This window comes from Acomys minous (assembly GCF_964271855.1).
Source record: "Acomys minous genome assembly, chromosome: 19".
Lineage (NCBI taxonomy): Eukaryota > Metazoa > Chordata > Mammalia > Rodentia > Muridae > Acomys > Acomys minous.
In genome coordinates, this window is record NC_140499.1 from 31,824,400 (window position 1) to 31,842,070 (window position 17,671).

Sequence of the window (17,671 nt, forward strand, 5' to 3'; positions counted from 1 at the left end):
AGCAGCCCTCTGAGGATGACTTGGTTCCCAGCACAATGGTCAGACACTTGGCTTAGGTGACAGTTACAACATGACAACTCCGGGGTGACATTTCAAGAGTGTACTGCAAATACCCGATGCTTGATTTAGTGTGGACTTTTGAGATGCAGTGAAAGTGTGGGTGGGAATCTATTTTTCATGATCAGAATAAAGAGCTCTTCATTACAGAATGTTTATAATGCCTTATAACACAGCATAGATACACATGGCTCTTAGGGAATTTAATGACAATGCCAGCAGTTACCCCCTGGAAATGGTTTTGTCAACGAAAATGCTAAAGTGTATAGAACACACTTAACATTTGTATGTGGGCATACAGAGTTACGGACAACTTTGAATAGTCGCATGTGAACGTGTCTGCAGGGTACTGAAACAGCAAGTTGTCTAGTTGAAAGGAGATCTTCATTACCACTTCGCTCCAGTCCCCTGTCATGTCCTCAGTGGATACATTTGTTCATAATGACACTTTCCCCAACAGCACCAAAGGCAGAGCATTTACCACAGTTACGTGTAAATACCAGTTTCATCTCCTTACTCTCCTCATGTGGGGAGATGAAGTCAGCCCTGCTGCTGGTTATCCTTGAAAGCGTTGTTTTGAAGACAAACAATCTGAGTATCTATAAACTGAGTTGAAAACAAAGTTCAATTTCCAAGGTGATGTGTCTTGTGCATCGAAGGGGACAAAGATGGTTTGACCTTCCTTTTCTCTGTGCCAATATTCTCAGTGTGATTATTTTATCCTTTTTTCTGTGGTAAGACATTTATTTCTTCTATTATAAAGTAACATTCATTGGTACTATTAGTAGGTGCTTTTAATTACTGAGCAAAACTGAGGGTAACTGAAACAAAAGCATTATTTTAATCCTGGTGTTTTTCCTCAAGTCCATCCTGTCAAACTGAAAGCGTGACAGTTATTTTCTGGTGATGTGATTAGATCAGGGCTCAACTCTCCAGCTGGCAGGCCTGTCTGTGACTGGCGGCAGTTGTCCCCAGTGCTCCTCATTTCCTGACATGCCTGACAGGATGGGGACAGCCGCCCCAGATAGGTTCATTAGATGGTGTTTTCTACAGCTGGGCAGATAGATAGATAGATAGATAGATAGATAGATAGATAGATAGATAGATAGATAGAGCCAGCCAGCCAGCCAGCCACCCTGCCTGTGCTTTGTCAGGACCCAAGCTTAGAACCCTTCTTGTTGGTTTAAGACAGGGCTTGTTTTGACAAATTTTGATATGTGCGGTTTTTAGATTTTTCTGACACATCTTTGCTTCTTTCCCCTTTGGCCTGCACTTGTGCTCTCTGCCTTGTTGCGGCTTCACAATCCTAACACATCTTCCCAAGAGAAAAAGAACTACAGTTATGGAAGGTCTAACACACACACACACACACACACACACACACACTAGTGCACTACTCCATAAAGAAGCAGTAGCTAGTCAGTTTCCACGGTGACCTGTGCAGTGGGAGAACAGTCCTAGTAGTGCAATAAGCCACTACAAGAAAGGTTAGAGTTTCTGCAGAGCCAGGAACATTTGACCTGAGAACACAGTATCGTTACCAGCCATCCACCACTCTTTAGAACTGCTAGGCACTTGAGCCATCTTTGTCTCTAGGCTTTGAGAAAGCTGACCATACCCTTCCTGGCTTGATAGGCTTTTGTGTCAAAAGAGAAAGCAGCAAAGATTATAGAATATCTGCTCATGAAAACCAGAAATAAATTCCAAATCCAAACATGGAATTTTTCCTGTGTCAGTGGTGATGCCCATTACTGCACATTAGATTTGACCAAATCCAGGGTGTGTTTAAAACATAGGAGCTTGACACTCATGACTTTAGTAGCTTCACCACACATTTAAGCTTCTTGAATTGCATATTTGGAAAAGAAAGAGATATTCTTTCTTTGTGGGTCATACCTGTAATTAGAAAGTAGATGTTGACACGTTCTAGCTTTTTTTTACTTCCAGGCCAGCCACGTGCTGTCCCCTGGCCTGTAGGGACATATGGGGGTAATTCATATAAGCTGAAAACACTTGACCAGAGCTCCTTAATCCCAGCGCCAGCATCAGCTGTTTTTGTTTTCACGTCATGCACAGATATGGAGTGTAATAATGTCATGTCTCAGATGCTGCCACTGGTGTAAGAAACAGGGTCCAGGAAACACAGGAAGCCCTTCACTCGCAGCAGCCCCAGCCCTTACCTTTCCTTTGTGTTGCTTCTCCACTGCTCTCCTCTCCGTCTCTATGACAACTGTGTAAATTGGGATGGGCAACTGTCATCTGGAGTATTACTGAGAGAAAAGTGTTAGTGAGCACACAGCTCCCATAGATGGAGCATTTCAATATAATCCAATTTTAATTGAGCTCCAGAGACTTTGATGTGTTGCAGAAGGTTGGGCGAGAGCTATTCCAGGGAGAAATTAAAGCAGTCTGGCCAGGCTCCCTACTCCAGACTGTCACCATCTTAAGCCGGCATTAGCATCAGACCTAACCTGCCCCTATGGAACGTCTCACTTCTCTTTTCAGAGTCTCCCTGATGTGTTTTGCCATATGTAAAGCAGAGCACTTTCATCTTTTTATGTATGTTTTTACACCCATTCGATTAGGCTGGAAAGGCTTGTAGCGGACCTGAGACTCGTCTCCTGCTGTCTGCTGGACTCTGCTTTTGCAGTTCAGGAGAGCAGGGCAGGGATTAGTGTGAAATTCTCAGCTATCATATATTAAAGTTTCTTTTTAATATTGCTGTGTGGAGAGCCAGTCTCGGAGCTAAAAAGTTGAAGGGAGTGTAATTTTTCTTTAGCATCCATTTACCGTTGTGATACCCTTCAGTACTTGGATACTTGGGCATTTATCAGAGACAAGGATTTTTATTTCACAGTGCATTAAAGTATCTTCTCATCGGGTGAAGGGGTTCTCAGAGAGCCTTCACAGGCTCATCACAGGCCTATCAGTCTTTACCGGAGAGCCTGGGACGTCTTTTTTTTTTTTTAATAGAGATGAAAATGGGCACTTACAATGTAAATTCAGTAAATTCTAAATTATTTTAAATATAATACTCAGTAATCCTAAAAGTGGCATAAGATCACACTATGAACTAAACAAGTCTGAAACAAACAGAATGCTGTGCAACGAGCAGAAGGGAACGCTTTTCTAGTGGGAACATCCCTTACCCTGCCATCGTTATTACCAAGTTAGAGAAATAGCTGTAAAACAGTAAAACAGTGAGGAATTAGGGGAAATTATGATGATGTTAAGGGGTCAGTTTGAGTCTGTGCATCCTCACAGATTCCTGTAGAGCAAGAGGTGGAGGCACAGCAAGCTGGGCAGCCCAGCCCACTCTCAAGGGCCTGTGAGAGCTGAAGGGTGCCAAGAACTGTATGCTGATGTGAGCTTGCAAACTCCTAGGTGGGCTCAGAAGAAGAGGACCTGTTCTTTGCATCCTCTGTGACTTTTCTTATAAACAGACACTTACCAACCTTGCTTTGTTTCCTGTTGTTTTTTGTAACTTTGTATTCCTTTTCTCTTAAAAAAAAAAATACACTCAACCTCACCACATAAGGTTATTACATGCGCTCTGACTCTTCCAGGGGTGACTGCCGGCCTCCATAATGCTGTGGTGAACAACACTACGCGGAATACTCCCTCAGGTTCTTCGTTAACTTACTTTCAGGAGGATTGCCACATGGCACAAGAAGATCGGCAACGTCTGAGTCACAGCACTTGCCTGTATCCTAGGCTTTGATAGATCTCACCAATGTTTCCGGTGTACAGTACCATTCACTCTTCCCTGCAATGCAGGACACAGTTGTTTTCTGCACAGCGAGCTCAGTGTTCGTAAGGCTGTGGGGGATTGTGGTTCAGTAAAGGGAAAGGAGGGCTCTCTTTATCTTGTTTACCACCATCTTCAGCATCCAGCTTACTTCCTGGAACTTGATGGATCCTAACCCTAGTAGATTTTGTTTGATGCACAACTCATGTGTGATGCTGGAAGGCATTGCCTAGGGACAGGGGACATTTCTCCAGAACTCACAGGCCAGCCTTTGGTGAATTAAGGGCTGCTCAGTAAGCTGAGAAAACACAGTGTAGGCCCAAGCTGTTCTGTCGTGCTCGTTATGCCAGAGAGCACTGCCTCCAAGTTAAAAGAGCCCCAAAGCTCTTTTCTCTCTTCCTACAGGTATCATGAGTGACATTCCTCCACAGCAAAGAGCAAAGGGTGTTTCTTAAACAGCCAACCGCTTCTCCATCTAGAGACCTGGGAGTAGAAGTTTAAAACCCATAGAAAATCAGAGCCAAACTGTCTCTAGTTGAAGCACAATATTTTTTTAAAGCTTGATCTTCACACAATAGACATACCATCCATTAAGTAGTATATAAGAAAAAAAAGTTAGCCTGGTGTGATAGCGCACGCCTTTAATCCTAGCACTCGGGAGGCAGAGGCAGGCGGATCACTGTGAGTTCGAGGCCAACCTGGTCTACAAATCGAGTCCAGGACAGCCAAGGCTAACACAGAGAGAGCCTGTCATGAAAAACAAAAAACAAAAAACAAACAAACAAAAAAGTTCAGTAGATAATCAGAGACAATTGGACCATAAGAAGTCCAAAAGAAGCTTTAGCTTGGAGCATACCATCCTGGAAGAGGGCTTAGTATGGAAACAGGCTTCTCCCTCCTCCTCCCATGTTGTCTTTGAGGTTCTGAAGGAGAGGACCTTTGCATTTCCTCCTCAGTGTAGCACATAGCACCTCACTGTGCCACTCTGCCAGCAGGGGACAGCTGTGTCACTGGTTTAATACCCACAGCATTCTCATGCTCTGTGAGGATAAACTACTGGTCGAAAATAAGTTATCAGTACTTGATATGCCACCCTCCAAAGCTCAAGTTCTTGCCTACAGCACAGTGTACAAATAAATGAAAGTACTAAGTGTTTGGCCGTGGTGATGTATGCTTGTAATCCCATCTCTTGGAGGGCTGAGGTAAGGGGATTATGAGTTCAAGGCTGAGTGAGGTCTCAGAGAGCCCTGTCTCAGGAAATGAATTATGTTAGCCCACCAACATGAGACAGTGGGACTCCATCCAAAGGACTAGGTATAGGATGTGAGTTCCCTGCTTTCGTGTTGGTTCTCACTGTAGCTTCCCTTGCCAGCATAGCACTGGTGGTAAGAGAAGGGATTCTCATGGGCGCCAAAGAGTTAGGTGTCAAGTTTTTATGAGCAAATACAGTTCACAAACAATTTTTCAGAAGCTCAATTTTCACTAAAGCATCTTTTATCTACTAACTACTACTGCAAAATAAGTCTTTTCATCAGAAAACTATTCATATTCTTCTTGTGGTCATGGGTCCTGATGAACCAGGTGCCTACATGGTGGGCACTTGGTAGATGGTTAACTATCCTTGGCTTTGAGCAGCAGATTTTACTAGTAGGAATTTACCAAGCAGACAAGGAGGGCTATTATAGAACATGATGTATGAAAACATCTAATACCTGCATATTTTAAATTTCTAGTAGATTTCATTACCTAGGCAGGTTTATGTTTATGGAGAATTAAACTGATAATATATACAGAATTTGTGTGTGTGTGTGTGTGTGTGTGTGTGTGTGTGTGTGTGTGTGTCTGTGTGTGTCTGTGTGTGTCTGTGTGTGTCTGTGTCTGTGTCTGTGTGTCTGTGTCCGTGTGACATCTAGCATGATCAGGATTATGATACTAGGTAAATGGGAATAGATAGAACAGGGAGCAGTAGTGGGTCCCCATTTTCCAGCAGTTTCCTCTGAGGAAGCACAGTAAAATTCAAGTAGAGAATTCCTGTTTGTAAATTACACTTAATCATTTGATATATGTGTGTGTGTGTACACTCATGCATATTGAAGTCTGAGAACAACCTGCAGGAGTTGGTCCTCTATTTCTACCATGTGACTCCTGGGGATTAAAATCAGGTCAAAAACTTGGCTGCAAGCACCTTTACCCACTGAGTCATCTCACTAGCCTACCAACGGAAAAATCTTATTGGACCTTCTGAAAAACTGCACTGTCACTACAGCTCCAATAAGCCACTTTATTTTTATTTTTATAAAAAATATTATAAAGTATTATAAAACTATTTTGTTCTTGCAGTCATGGATGCCAAGGGACATTAAAAATGTGCACAGTCTTTGTTCTTTCCCTACCACACAGTGACTCCATGTACTTTCTAACTCAACAAAAACATTTTTGCTGAGTTTCAGCACTGTAATAGGCATTGTACTAAGGATCAGCAATACAGTAATAACTAGGTAAAATGGTCTAGGGGCTAGAGAGATGGCTCAGAGGTTAAGAGCACTGGCTGCTCTTCCAAAGGTCCTGAGTTCAATTCCCAGCAACCACATGGTAGCTCACAATTATCTATAATGAGATCTGGTGGTGCCCTCTTCTGGTGTGCAGGTGTACATAAAGGCAAAACACTGTGTACATAATAAACCTTAAAAAAGAAAAAAGTGGTCTAAGTTTGGAAGAGATGCCATTGATAAAACATGAGGTTGATTCACAAGATTGCCTTTGGGTACATGCTGTGAGGAGAACTCATGTATGCTGCTTTGATAGCATGCAGTAGAGAAATTATAAGTAGCCAGAGAAGTCAGTGGGAAAAATGCAACAGAGGCTGGAGCCAGGAGGGCGAAGTGCCACCAGATGCTCTGAGAGCCAGAGACAGGATGCACGCACCAAGACTCATCTCATCTGTCTTGGCTCCTGCTCCTCAGAGTACCTGCTGCTCTGTGGTTCCTGTTGACTGTCTTGCAGTTTTTGGCTCCTTCCCATCCTCTTGTTGTGAGTGTCTTTGCATATCTCACGTTCAGATTGTCAAGAGAGACTATCTAATTGGGACAGACCGCCAACACTCATGATAGTGTGACTCTGAGCAGGGTTTTCACAGCCATGAATCCTGTTTCCTGTCATAATAACTGCCCTTATAGGAACTGTCCACCCAAGTTTTTGCTGCTGTGACCATGATTGTAGGTATGCTGCTATGTAAACATCTAGGGCAAAGAAACATCTAGAACCCAGTAGTTGTTCAGTCCAGGAGGCTGGATGTCTCAGCTGGTCTTCACTATACATTAGAAGCCCAAAGAAGCAGGATGTGATGTCAGTGAAGGAATGGACTTGCCAGGGAGAGCAAACAGGCAAAGATCAAATGCTTTCTTCTTCCATGTCCTTTACATAGGATGCCACTAGAAGGTTTGGCCCAGAGTGAAGGTGATCTTCCCACCTGCGAAGATCCAAATTAAAACTAGATCTTCCCACTTCAAATATGTTAATTAAGAAAAAATCCCTCACTGACATACCCAGCCACTTGGTTTTAGTTAATTCCATATACAGTCAAGTTGAAAACCAAACTAGTAATCACAACATCTAGAAAGGAGTAGCATCCGTGGCCTGCTCAGTCCAGTCCGTGATAAGCTTGGAATCAGTCTAAGGCCTTTGAATGCTTGCTTGTGTGCTTTTTATTTTTATTTTTCATAGTGCCAGAGATCATGCCCAGGGCCTTGAAGGTGTTAGTGAAGTCCTCTGTCACTGCCCTAACTCCTCAACCCAGCTTTTGTTTGTTTGCTTGTCTGCTTTTGAAATAATCTCCCTATACCTCTTGTCAGCTTAGGAGTTACAATACTCCTGTTGATCCCCTACTCTTGTGTTCCAAGCACTGAAATTACAGCCACCATATCTAGCTCAACTTGGGACCTTCACTGATTGGTTTAAATTGATATAGGCATATTTATCAAGAATATTTTTAAGGGCTGAAGAGCTGGTTTAGCGGTTAAGAGCATTTGTTGTTCTTGCAGATAATCCAGGTTTAACTCCCAGCACCCACATAGCACCTTAGAGTCACCCAGAACTCTAGTTCCAGGGCATCCAGTGCCCTCTTTTGACTTACGCAGAAACCCAGCACACACGTGGTAAACAAACATGCGTGAAGACAAAACACGCATAAAATAAAATGAATAAATCTAACAAAATCGTTAAAAGTTACTTTTTGGGGCATATGTATTATTAAATAGCGATCAGCTAATGGCTTCATAATTTATTAGTGATGTTAAATAACTTATGTGTATTGGGTGGCCTCTCCATTAATATGACCAGTAAATAATGAGGAGAATTTCTGTCCTCAGAGAGTCATAGACTCACAGGTGTTCGAGGCAGCAGTTGGAGCGCTCTGCTTTGTTTTGAAGAGGCGGGTGCAGGGCTCTCTGAAGGAGCAGTAGATTCTCCGCGCTTAATCGTTAATGGCAGTTGATGAGCAGAACACAACAGTGAGGGATTGGCAGGCAGAAGAAACATTATGTGCAGGGGCACTGAAGTGTGACAGAACATGGCACATGGGGGACCTGAGAAGTATTCAGAATGGTTGGCGTAGGGGCTTGGGCAGCAGGATAAATGTGAGATTTCATAGCACTGTTAGTAACTAAGCTGCTGCTGCTATGTGTAGTATGTGCTGCTCAGAAACTGCTATTTGTTGATGGAAGTGTCTGTCGCAGGGTTTTAATGTTGAGAGCTGTGAGGACTTTGTTTCTTCTGTTTGGTGCAGTTTCCTGCAGGGTCCTGTGAGCATATGCTAACCAGGGAGTAGATGCTGGAGTCTAATTTAAAATTATTACAATTTCTCACTTCATTTGACACCTTTCAGTTTTCTGTGCATTTAAATACTTCACAGCAAAAATGTTTTAATATTGAAAAAGAGTTATGTCATAGCATAATTAGATCCCCAGCACAAAATCAATTCTCTTTTCTGCCAGCCTGGGAAACATTGTCCAGTTTGGCTGTTATGGTTATTACGCTAGCATCTCACCTGATACATGTTTAAAAGGCCAAACAACTTTGCTGACAATTTGTAGTACCTAAATAGCAGTTTGACCACATTGGGTCAAAGAAAGCATGCTAACTCAGAATTGAGATTGAAGAAAGCATGTCTAAAGATAAAGGATTTGTAAATGTGGCCAGTTAAAAAGTTACCACAGTGGAGAAAATTGCAAAAGAAGTTAATATTCTAGTTTCTACAAACTAGAGTCTTTTTTGTGTATGTGTGCTTTCGGACATTTTATTTTATTTTATTTCCTTTATTAGTTTATTCTTGTTACATCTCAATGGTTATCCCATCCCTTGTATCCTCCCATTCTTCCCTCCCTCCCATTTTCCCCTTATTCCCCTCCCCTATGACTGTTCCTGAGGGGGATTACCTCCCCCTGTATATGCTCATAGGGTATCAAGTCTCTTCTTGGTAACCTGCTGTTCTTCCTCTGAGTGCCACCAGGTCTCCCCCTCCAGGGGACATGGTCAAAGGTGAGGCACCAGAGTATGTGAGAAAGTAATATCCCACTCTACAAACTAGAGTCTTTACACCACTATTGAGTTCATTTTTCCTCATCCCCCATTAAAAAAAAATAACAGCAGAAAAAAAAGTAAGATTTTAGAGTGTTCCAACTTTGAGAAAATCCTGGGGACAGCCATAATTAGACCAATGGAACCGGCCTTCCCAACATGCCCTCCTCAGGCCCACACTGTGGAGAGCATCTTTTTGCAGGGGAAGTAGACACAGAGGATGAGGACACAGAGCCAGTTGCAGCTCTGATTGTTCGTAAATTAAACTGCTAAATGTTTTCCTCAACAAAGCAACTGAGGTCAGCACAGTATGTGTGCTTTGTAAGGAATTTACAAATAGAATACGGTCTGGTCTCCACCTTCACGGTCTCAACCAGTTCTCGAGGGTGTGGGTAGGGAAGCAGACTAGCTTAAAAGTACTTGCCACAGTGTAAGATAATGCAGAGGACACAATGGCACTCTCTTGAATGAGTGCACAATTTTTAAAATGAATAATGAATTACTGTTTATGTCTATTATTGGGACAACCTCCGTATTTTTCTGTTAAAATTCCTTCTTCACTGTGGACGCAGTAATGATTTCTGAAGTACTAATTTATTTATCTGGCATTTTTGTATAAGATCCTCCAGAGGCATGTCAGTGTTCTCAGACCAGGCCCCAAACTCCACATGATTTGCTTGAGCCAGCCCTGTGGTCTGGCCCTCATCCACCCTTCACTATTCCCACTTTTCACCTCTCCTCCTCACAATACGAGCCGTGACCCTCTGGACCGATAGCCTACTGTGCCTCATTAATATACATGTCCCTTCTTTCTCGTGGGACTCTGACTTCCCAGAGATCAGGGACCCTGCTTCTGCTGTTCACCAGTTACTTCTGATGGTCAGGTCATTGTGTCTGTTAAATGAAAGCAACCAAAAGACAATAAAGCAGCCAAGTCATAGAGAGAAGAGGGATAGAACAAAGGAGACCTACCTGTACTCTGTTCTGAGACAGTGGAAGGTTCCTCCAGTTTTTACTGCACATGAACGTAGTCGCTGTTGCTCTATGCCTGGGCTTTGAAGTCAGAGGCTAATTTCTATGCTACAATAGAACAGCTAAGAAAACAGGTAATGACTTTAGTTCAGAGAAGGATTGTGTGGAGTTCTGAATGCACTTGCTAATGATGTCATGACTGACGATTAGGACCAAAGATGGGGGGGTGGGGGGGAGAGAGAAAGAGAGAGACAGAGAGACAGAGACCCCATGTACACATATATACACAAGAAGGTAGGATAATTATAGTAGTTTGAAATGCTTTGTTAAACATTTCCTATGTACTTTTCTAAAAGGAGTGATCTTATGTGACCTAACAAGTATCCTGTGAGATTAACTAGTATATCCCTTATCTTAAGTAAATTGAAGAATTTTTTTAATGTAACTGCCTCATTACTAGAAAGAGGGAAAATCCTAGGGAAGATTTAAGTCTGTGGTAAGTAGGTACAAAATTGGTAAATTACAGCAAATAAAGATTAATATATAAAAAAGCTGTCTATGGGTAGGCTACCTAAATATTGCGGAGTGTTTTGACCCCTAACTACCCTATAACATATACCAATAATAGACATGATAGCAGATGTGCACTAATCAGAATTATAGCAACATTGTTAAATTTTGTATTTTTAATTGCTAAACATAAAAACTGAAATAATATTAGAAATTCATCTCAGTGAAGTGACTAGCTCGGCTGCCTGCCAGCTTATTACTGGTGTTACAGAATACTACTTTTTGCAAAAAATACAGAAATAATTATGGAAATTATAACTGACTTCCTCTCTTAAAGATGTATTGAAAATAATGAGGGGAGAAGGGAGGTGGGTAAGATCTGGAGGAGAGGAGGGAGACTAAGCTGTGGTCTAGATGTACTGTATGAGGGAAAAATTATTTTCTTTGAAAAAATAATAGTATATACATAATTTTGTTGGGCTCTTGATAAAAATATACTTCAATAATTTATATTCCAAGTTGAATTTCATTATTTACAATTAGCACAGTATCTGTTTAAGGTTTTGGGCAACCATGAAAATAGCACTGAATTAAAAAAATGTTTTGAAAATCATGTTCATATACACAAAGGAATTTCATTCTTAAAGTTACTCAATGTTTTTACAAGCTATATGCTAAAATTAACACAGTGATAGATCACCAAAAATTAAGTGTATCTTTAAGTTGGCAGCCCAAATTGGTTCAGTTTGTTTTGAAAATAAGCAATTGGGGAGACTTTTCTCTTGTAAAAGAATTTTTCAGTCCACCATCAGAGAATCCCCTCTTCATGTCTCTGCTACTGTCTTGTGTGTCCTATGTTTGAGAGTCCTTCAGCCTCAGCAGATCTGATACCCCAGTCAGAGCAGATACCTCTTTGTATTTTTAGCAAGAGACTGATGACAAAAGGTGAAATAGAAAAGAACCAGCATCTTTTATTTGTCCTTGAATTTGATGAAGAAATAGCATCACCAAGAAGCCGGAGTGGATGCCATGCCCGCAGTGACTAGACAGCTGCTTCATCTCTGCCTCTGCTTTTCTTCTAGGTGGCACGTCTCCACAGTTCAGCTAGCAGATATGGGAAGAGCATGTATATTCATGTGTGACTAGATACCCGAGATTTCTTTAAAACTATTCTGTCTTGAATATATGTACTACAGTCCTGAGCCATTTGTAATTTGCATGGTACTGAGAAAGTAATGATGATCTGTAACTTAACAGTGAATTCCAAATGCTTTAATTAAATTGTTGAAACTGGAAATGTTGATAAAACATGACCGTATCGTGAGAACTAAGAAGAAGGCATCCGTCCTCTATGGCATTTCAATTGTTCTTAACAGCAACTGCTGCTCAGTTCCTGACTTTTTTTATTTTCCATATCCCGAGAGGAAGTGTGTGTGTGTGTGTGTGTGTGTGTGTGTGTGTGTGTGTGTGTGTGTGTGTGTGTGTGTGTGTGCTGCTCATCCTAATGTGTGTGTCAGGTGACCTAAGGTCAGGGAGGCCATCACTAAACAAGAACTTTTAGTTTGCACAGTATTAGCTGCCTCTGAAGGAAAATAAAAGACAGAACTGATTTGACAGCTCAGTTCGTGTTTCTGACAATGTTGTCCATGTCTGATACACATGAGTGCACATCACTCCTATTTTTCTTCAACATGATCACCAGATAATGTGTGTTAAGCATACATTTGGGTAGGTGGTTTACAAGCCTGCGTTCCATTCTTATTTCTGTGTACCTCAGCTCATAGGTGAATGCGGATGGCCTCAGGGCACAGGCTAGTATAGACTTTCCCCCTTTACTTTTGTATACCAAACAAACACTTAACTCCAGTTAGTGGCCATTTTATAAAATGACAAGATCCCATGAGATTTGGGATCAAGAAGCTTTACAGGTCATGTTTCTGACCTATAGAATGTAAGGAACTTCATAAAAATTCAGTTTTCAGAAAATGAAACCGAATGAGGCAATTAGTAATTGTTGATTAGATTTTGTAACATATTAACTAATTTGCAGAAGTAGGAAGAGGCAGCCAGAGGATATGGAAAAATTGACTTGAAGAAAACAAAACTAGAAACGTCAACTGTTGATAAAAGTACTTGAATGATGTAGGAGAATAGGTCGTACCACAAGGAAAACAAGTTAAAGCCCTGCTATAGAAGGTCTGGAAAGTTAGAGAACATTATGTAACAAGTAAAGGTATAAATAAAACACAGACAGCTTTATTGTATCGGTTCATATTTCAGACCTGGGCTTGGCGCCCAGATTTTTATAGAAACATGCCATAAAATCAACATTCAATTGACTATAAATGATATTCCTTTATATTTTTGAAATGCACACCAATAGATTTAAACTCCTCATCACATGCCTCAGTAGTATCCCATCTGGCTGCTCTGCCTCTATGTGCACAGCATTCCATTTCCTATCACACAATTCCCCAGTGGTGTCTGAAATCTCACCATGTAACCTTCCCACTGCCTTTCAGGAACCCTTTGAATCCAGGCAGAGGGAGACACCACTTAACGATTACATGGCTGAAGTGCAGTGTAAATAATTATAATTAAAGCAAGAGATTGGGGCTATGAGGGAATGGCTAATAAGAAATACAGGAAACACCAAGAACTACAGGAATTCCGCGAATAAGAGGAAAAGTGTCTTGGACTGCTTCAGAGGCCTAGGATTAGATCTTTCTGCCATGAGGTGGCTTCCCGCATGCCACTCACACAAGGTCCTGTTCTCTAGCATTATATTTTTTAATGTCCGTCCAAGGAGTTGGTAGAGCTGTTCTTGGTGTGTCCTCACCACAGACACTGCCCTGGAGCTGCTGGGGTAGGAAGTCCTTGGGAATAGGGCACTCAGTTGGCCATTGTGCACCTCGGTAGCTGGCGTAGAGACCAGGCACGACTGAAGCAGTGCAGCACAGGAAGCAAGCCCTTCCTCCACGTGGCTCCTTGGTACCTTCTCATGGGTCTTATCTTCATGCAAACTAGTAGAGGGCACATATTTAAGGGAAACAGATACATTTTAACAGAGCAAGTAGTAAAGGACCCAAGAGTCCTACTGACAGGAACTTCTAAGGTCACGTGGGATACCCACAGAGTCAGGACAGTTTGTTTTCCCAGTTACCTACTTGAGCAAATATTCTTTGTATAACAGTTCCTACTGACAGACATGGGTAAAAATATACCTGTGTCTGGGTGTACACAATGTACACCCATGCACAGTAACATAACTGTCTCCCAGCATAACAGAATTACAGGCCCCATGACAAATTACCATACTTTACTCATTTGACTGAATTTCAACGGTCTTCAGTAATTTTTCTTAGTGAAATAATCATATGCAGATAGTTGTCAACAACTTGTCTTAAGATATCTGTTACTTAGCACACAAAGAAGATGTTGGCAACCTTGTATTCTTTCCATTCTTCCATTCTGGGGAGAAAAAACCATACTAGTATACCTGAATAAATATGAATTGCAATGAGTCACCATAGTAACCATTTTGTAAAATACATGAGGAGAAGTTTTGCGTTTAGGAGCTGAGGGGAGTGGTCGCGCGGTAAGAAGTTCTCATAGAGCTGTCCCTCTGTCTTTCTCGTTCTTAATGCAAGTGTTGCAGCCAAGGAATACCACAGAGTCACACCACACAACAACCTCACACAAAAGATTTACTGGGAAGAAAAATCCAGAAAGGTAGCTCTGGATGAGAAAGAGCAAGGAACTGAGCAGACACAAGCTTTCTGTAGGATTTCTTGGGGGAGGGGGAGGGGTAGAGATTTCCAGATTTTCAAGGTGAGGGTTGGTAGGATTTCAAGTCCTGAGCTGGTGGAGCTCAGGGGTTGGAGGGTTTCTGTGGAAAGCTCAGGGATTGGTGAGTTTTCCTTTTCAGGGATAGGTGGGATTTTTTTCTCTTATAGGGCAGGGTCTGGCTACTCCCCTGCCTCTGTGCTGGGAATGACCACCACTAAGGCTGGTAGGGAGTCTCAGGGGCGGGGCATGGCCACTTTCCTGCCTTGAGGGTTCACAAAGTTTACAAAATATACAAAGTTTGCCTAGGGAGTCCACAGGAGAAGGCTTCTCCTGCAGCTACCACTTAAACTAACCAGTGATGGGTATTGTCATCAACACTTTTCAGAAGACCGAAGTCAGATGGAGTCAGGTAATTTTCCTAAGATCTAGAGTCTGCAAACATCAGAGCCGAGATTTAGCAAGAATCTGATTCTGAGTGTCTTGGGGTTTACACATGGACAACAACCTCTGAAGGCCTTCTGGCCTTAGGAAGACTAAGACTGAGCTAAGAGCTGGAAACAGGCACCTGGAGAGCGCTAGATCGTATGTGCTTGCCACGCGAACATGAAGACCTGACTTTGGCTCCATCTAGCAACTACATAGGGGAAAAAGCTGTAAATGGTGGCATATTGCAACAGTCACAGTGCTAAGGCAGTAGAGACAGGAGGATCCCAGCTGTCCAAGCAGAACAGCTGAACTGATAAGCTCCAGATTCAGTGAGAAACCCTGCCTCAAAATGTAAGGTGGAGGAGCTGAGTGATGGCTCAGTAGTTAAGAACAATGGCCACTCTTTCAGAGGACCCAGCACCCACGTGGTGGATCACAGCAGTCTGTAACTCTGATGATCTTACTGCCTCTTCTGACTTACACAGGAACCAGGAATGCTCATGGTGGTGCACAGATATCTATGCAAGCAAACACTCATACACACAAAATACTTTTTTTTTAAAAAGTGGAAAGTAGTTGAGGAAGATACCTAACATCCAGCAATCTCACACACATGTGCACACCCACATATACCCACAAGAACATGAATACACACACACACACACACACACACACACACACACACACACACACACACCAAAACAAAATTAGAAACATAATGTACATTTGTTTCTTAAAAGAACCATTGAACAATTTCATTTCAAAGCAACAGTAACCTAATGTGTATGAAACCTAAGAACTACTTTATGTTTTTACGAAAGTAAGTGCAGACACAGATCCAAGGAAACAGTGCTCCTGTGTTGTTAGCAGTGTCAGCCCATCAAGCAGAATGTGCTTTGCATACTCTGAAGATGTAGCTTCATCACCTGAGAGCTGCTCTCTGCCGAGGAACAGGCAGTCTAGGTGCTCTGTGTTTTGTGGGATGTTCTGCATGTTATTAGCATTTCTAAAGCTTCATCCATTGCCTCCAGCTCTGTTCTCATTAGCCAGCTCTAGGTCAAATGTCCTACCAAAGTTGCAAGGCAATTTGGGAAAAATAGAATAATGCTACAGTTGCCCTAGACAATGGGTCAAGCCAAATTCCATCCTTATTCCAAAGTCAGCCACTGCAGTGTAAATCAAGTTTTACTGGGACACAGCCCATAACTTCTGCACTGTCCATGTCAGGTGACAGGTTTCCAGGGAGAAATTGAATAGTAACAGCATATAACATGTGATACAATTAGAACATCAGCTATCTTACCTCTTTCTAGAAAAAACTTGTTCAAACCAGTCGGGAAAAACTGAACACAGTGGTAACTGGCTTCCATGAAATAAGGCAGAGAGAGAAAGAAGGAAGGATATTTGGCAGTACCAGTAGTGTGTGCCACCCACAAGGGGTCTGGGTCTTTAAGTCACAGGGTCATTTTGAATATATAATTGTTATCACTCCTTTGACTCCTCTTGAGTCAAGAGTTTAGAAAAATGGAAATTATGCAAATATACAGTATTTGGTGATTCACAGTACCATGATACATCATGAAAGCAGAAGGGAACTCATTTAGGATTTTACACAGAGCTCTATATAAAGTGTTCTCTAAGTCTTAAATTCCTACTTTAAAGGTTACTGTCCCTTTAACCTGTTTCTCTTAGGTTCTTGCATACACTGAGGGACTTCATGGAAAATGGATGTTCAGTGAGATCCGAGCAGTGTTTTCGAGGCGCTACCTTCTGCAGAACACAGCGCTGGAAGTGTTCATGGCAAACCGAAGTAAGTCTCTATAGGAGCGTGAAAGAAGATGTACTTACCCTTGATACTATCCTTTTGTGTGTAAGATATTGCTTGGTTATTGTCTGTATTCCCTTTTGTGTGCTACCACCAAAGCAAAGTGTGTTTGGAGACTTTGGCTTTGGTTTCATGTGGACAAAGCTCATCTTCCATGAAGACTCTTGCCATTGCAGAGAAGCCACAGTCGCTCCTTGAATACTGTATCCTAAGTGGCCATGTCTCCTGTAGTTTGCTAAAGCCCCTTCTTTTCTTCTACCGCAGCCTCTGTGATGTTTAATTTTCCTGATCAAGCAACAGTTAAAAAAGTTGTCTACAGCCTGCCTCGGGTTGGAGTGGGGACCAGCTATGGTTTGCCACAAGCCAGGTAATTATATCATGTTACACATTATCTGAGGTTTGTTTACATATGTAATTTCTAAGACTAAGGACTTTTCTTACTCTGTGGGTTGTTTATGGGGAAGCACGTTATGGAAACCGCTGCACGGAGCATTAGAGACTGGCTAGGGCAGACTTATAAACGTGCCTTCAATGACTGCAATGATTATAGTCATAGTTGACATATAAAGAAGACTCTCTGCCTGAGCGGTGGTGGCACATGCCTGTAATTTCATCACTCAGGAGGCAGAGGCATGTGGATCTCTGAGTTCAAGGCCAGTCTAGTCTACAGCATGAGTTCCAGGAGAGCCAGGGCTACATAGAGAAACCCTGTCTCAAAAAACCCAAAATAATCATCATCATCATCATCTTTCTAGTTAAGCCATATAGTA

At 42.0% G+C, this 17,671-nt stretch overlaps 1 protein-coding gene across 7 annotated transcripts in view; it reads left to right on the top strand.

The window, feature by feature from the left end:
* NBEA (neurobeachin) overlaps positions 1-17,671 on the top strand; it is a 545,308-nt gene that overhangs the window by 433,998 nt on the left and 93,639 nt on the right. For all 7 annotated transcript variants that reach the window (XM_084768707.1, XM_084768708.1, XM_084768709.1 and 4 more), the window contains 2 exons: positions 16,769-16,886; positions 17,166-17,268. In XM_084768707.1, the coding sequence (XP_084624833.1) occupies positions 16,769-16,886; positions 17,166-17,268 (221 nt within the window). The remainder of the gene's footprint in view (positions 1-16,768; positions 16,887-17,165; positions 17,269-17,671) is intronic.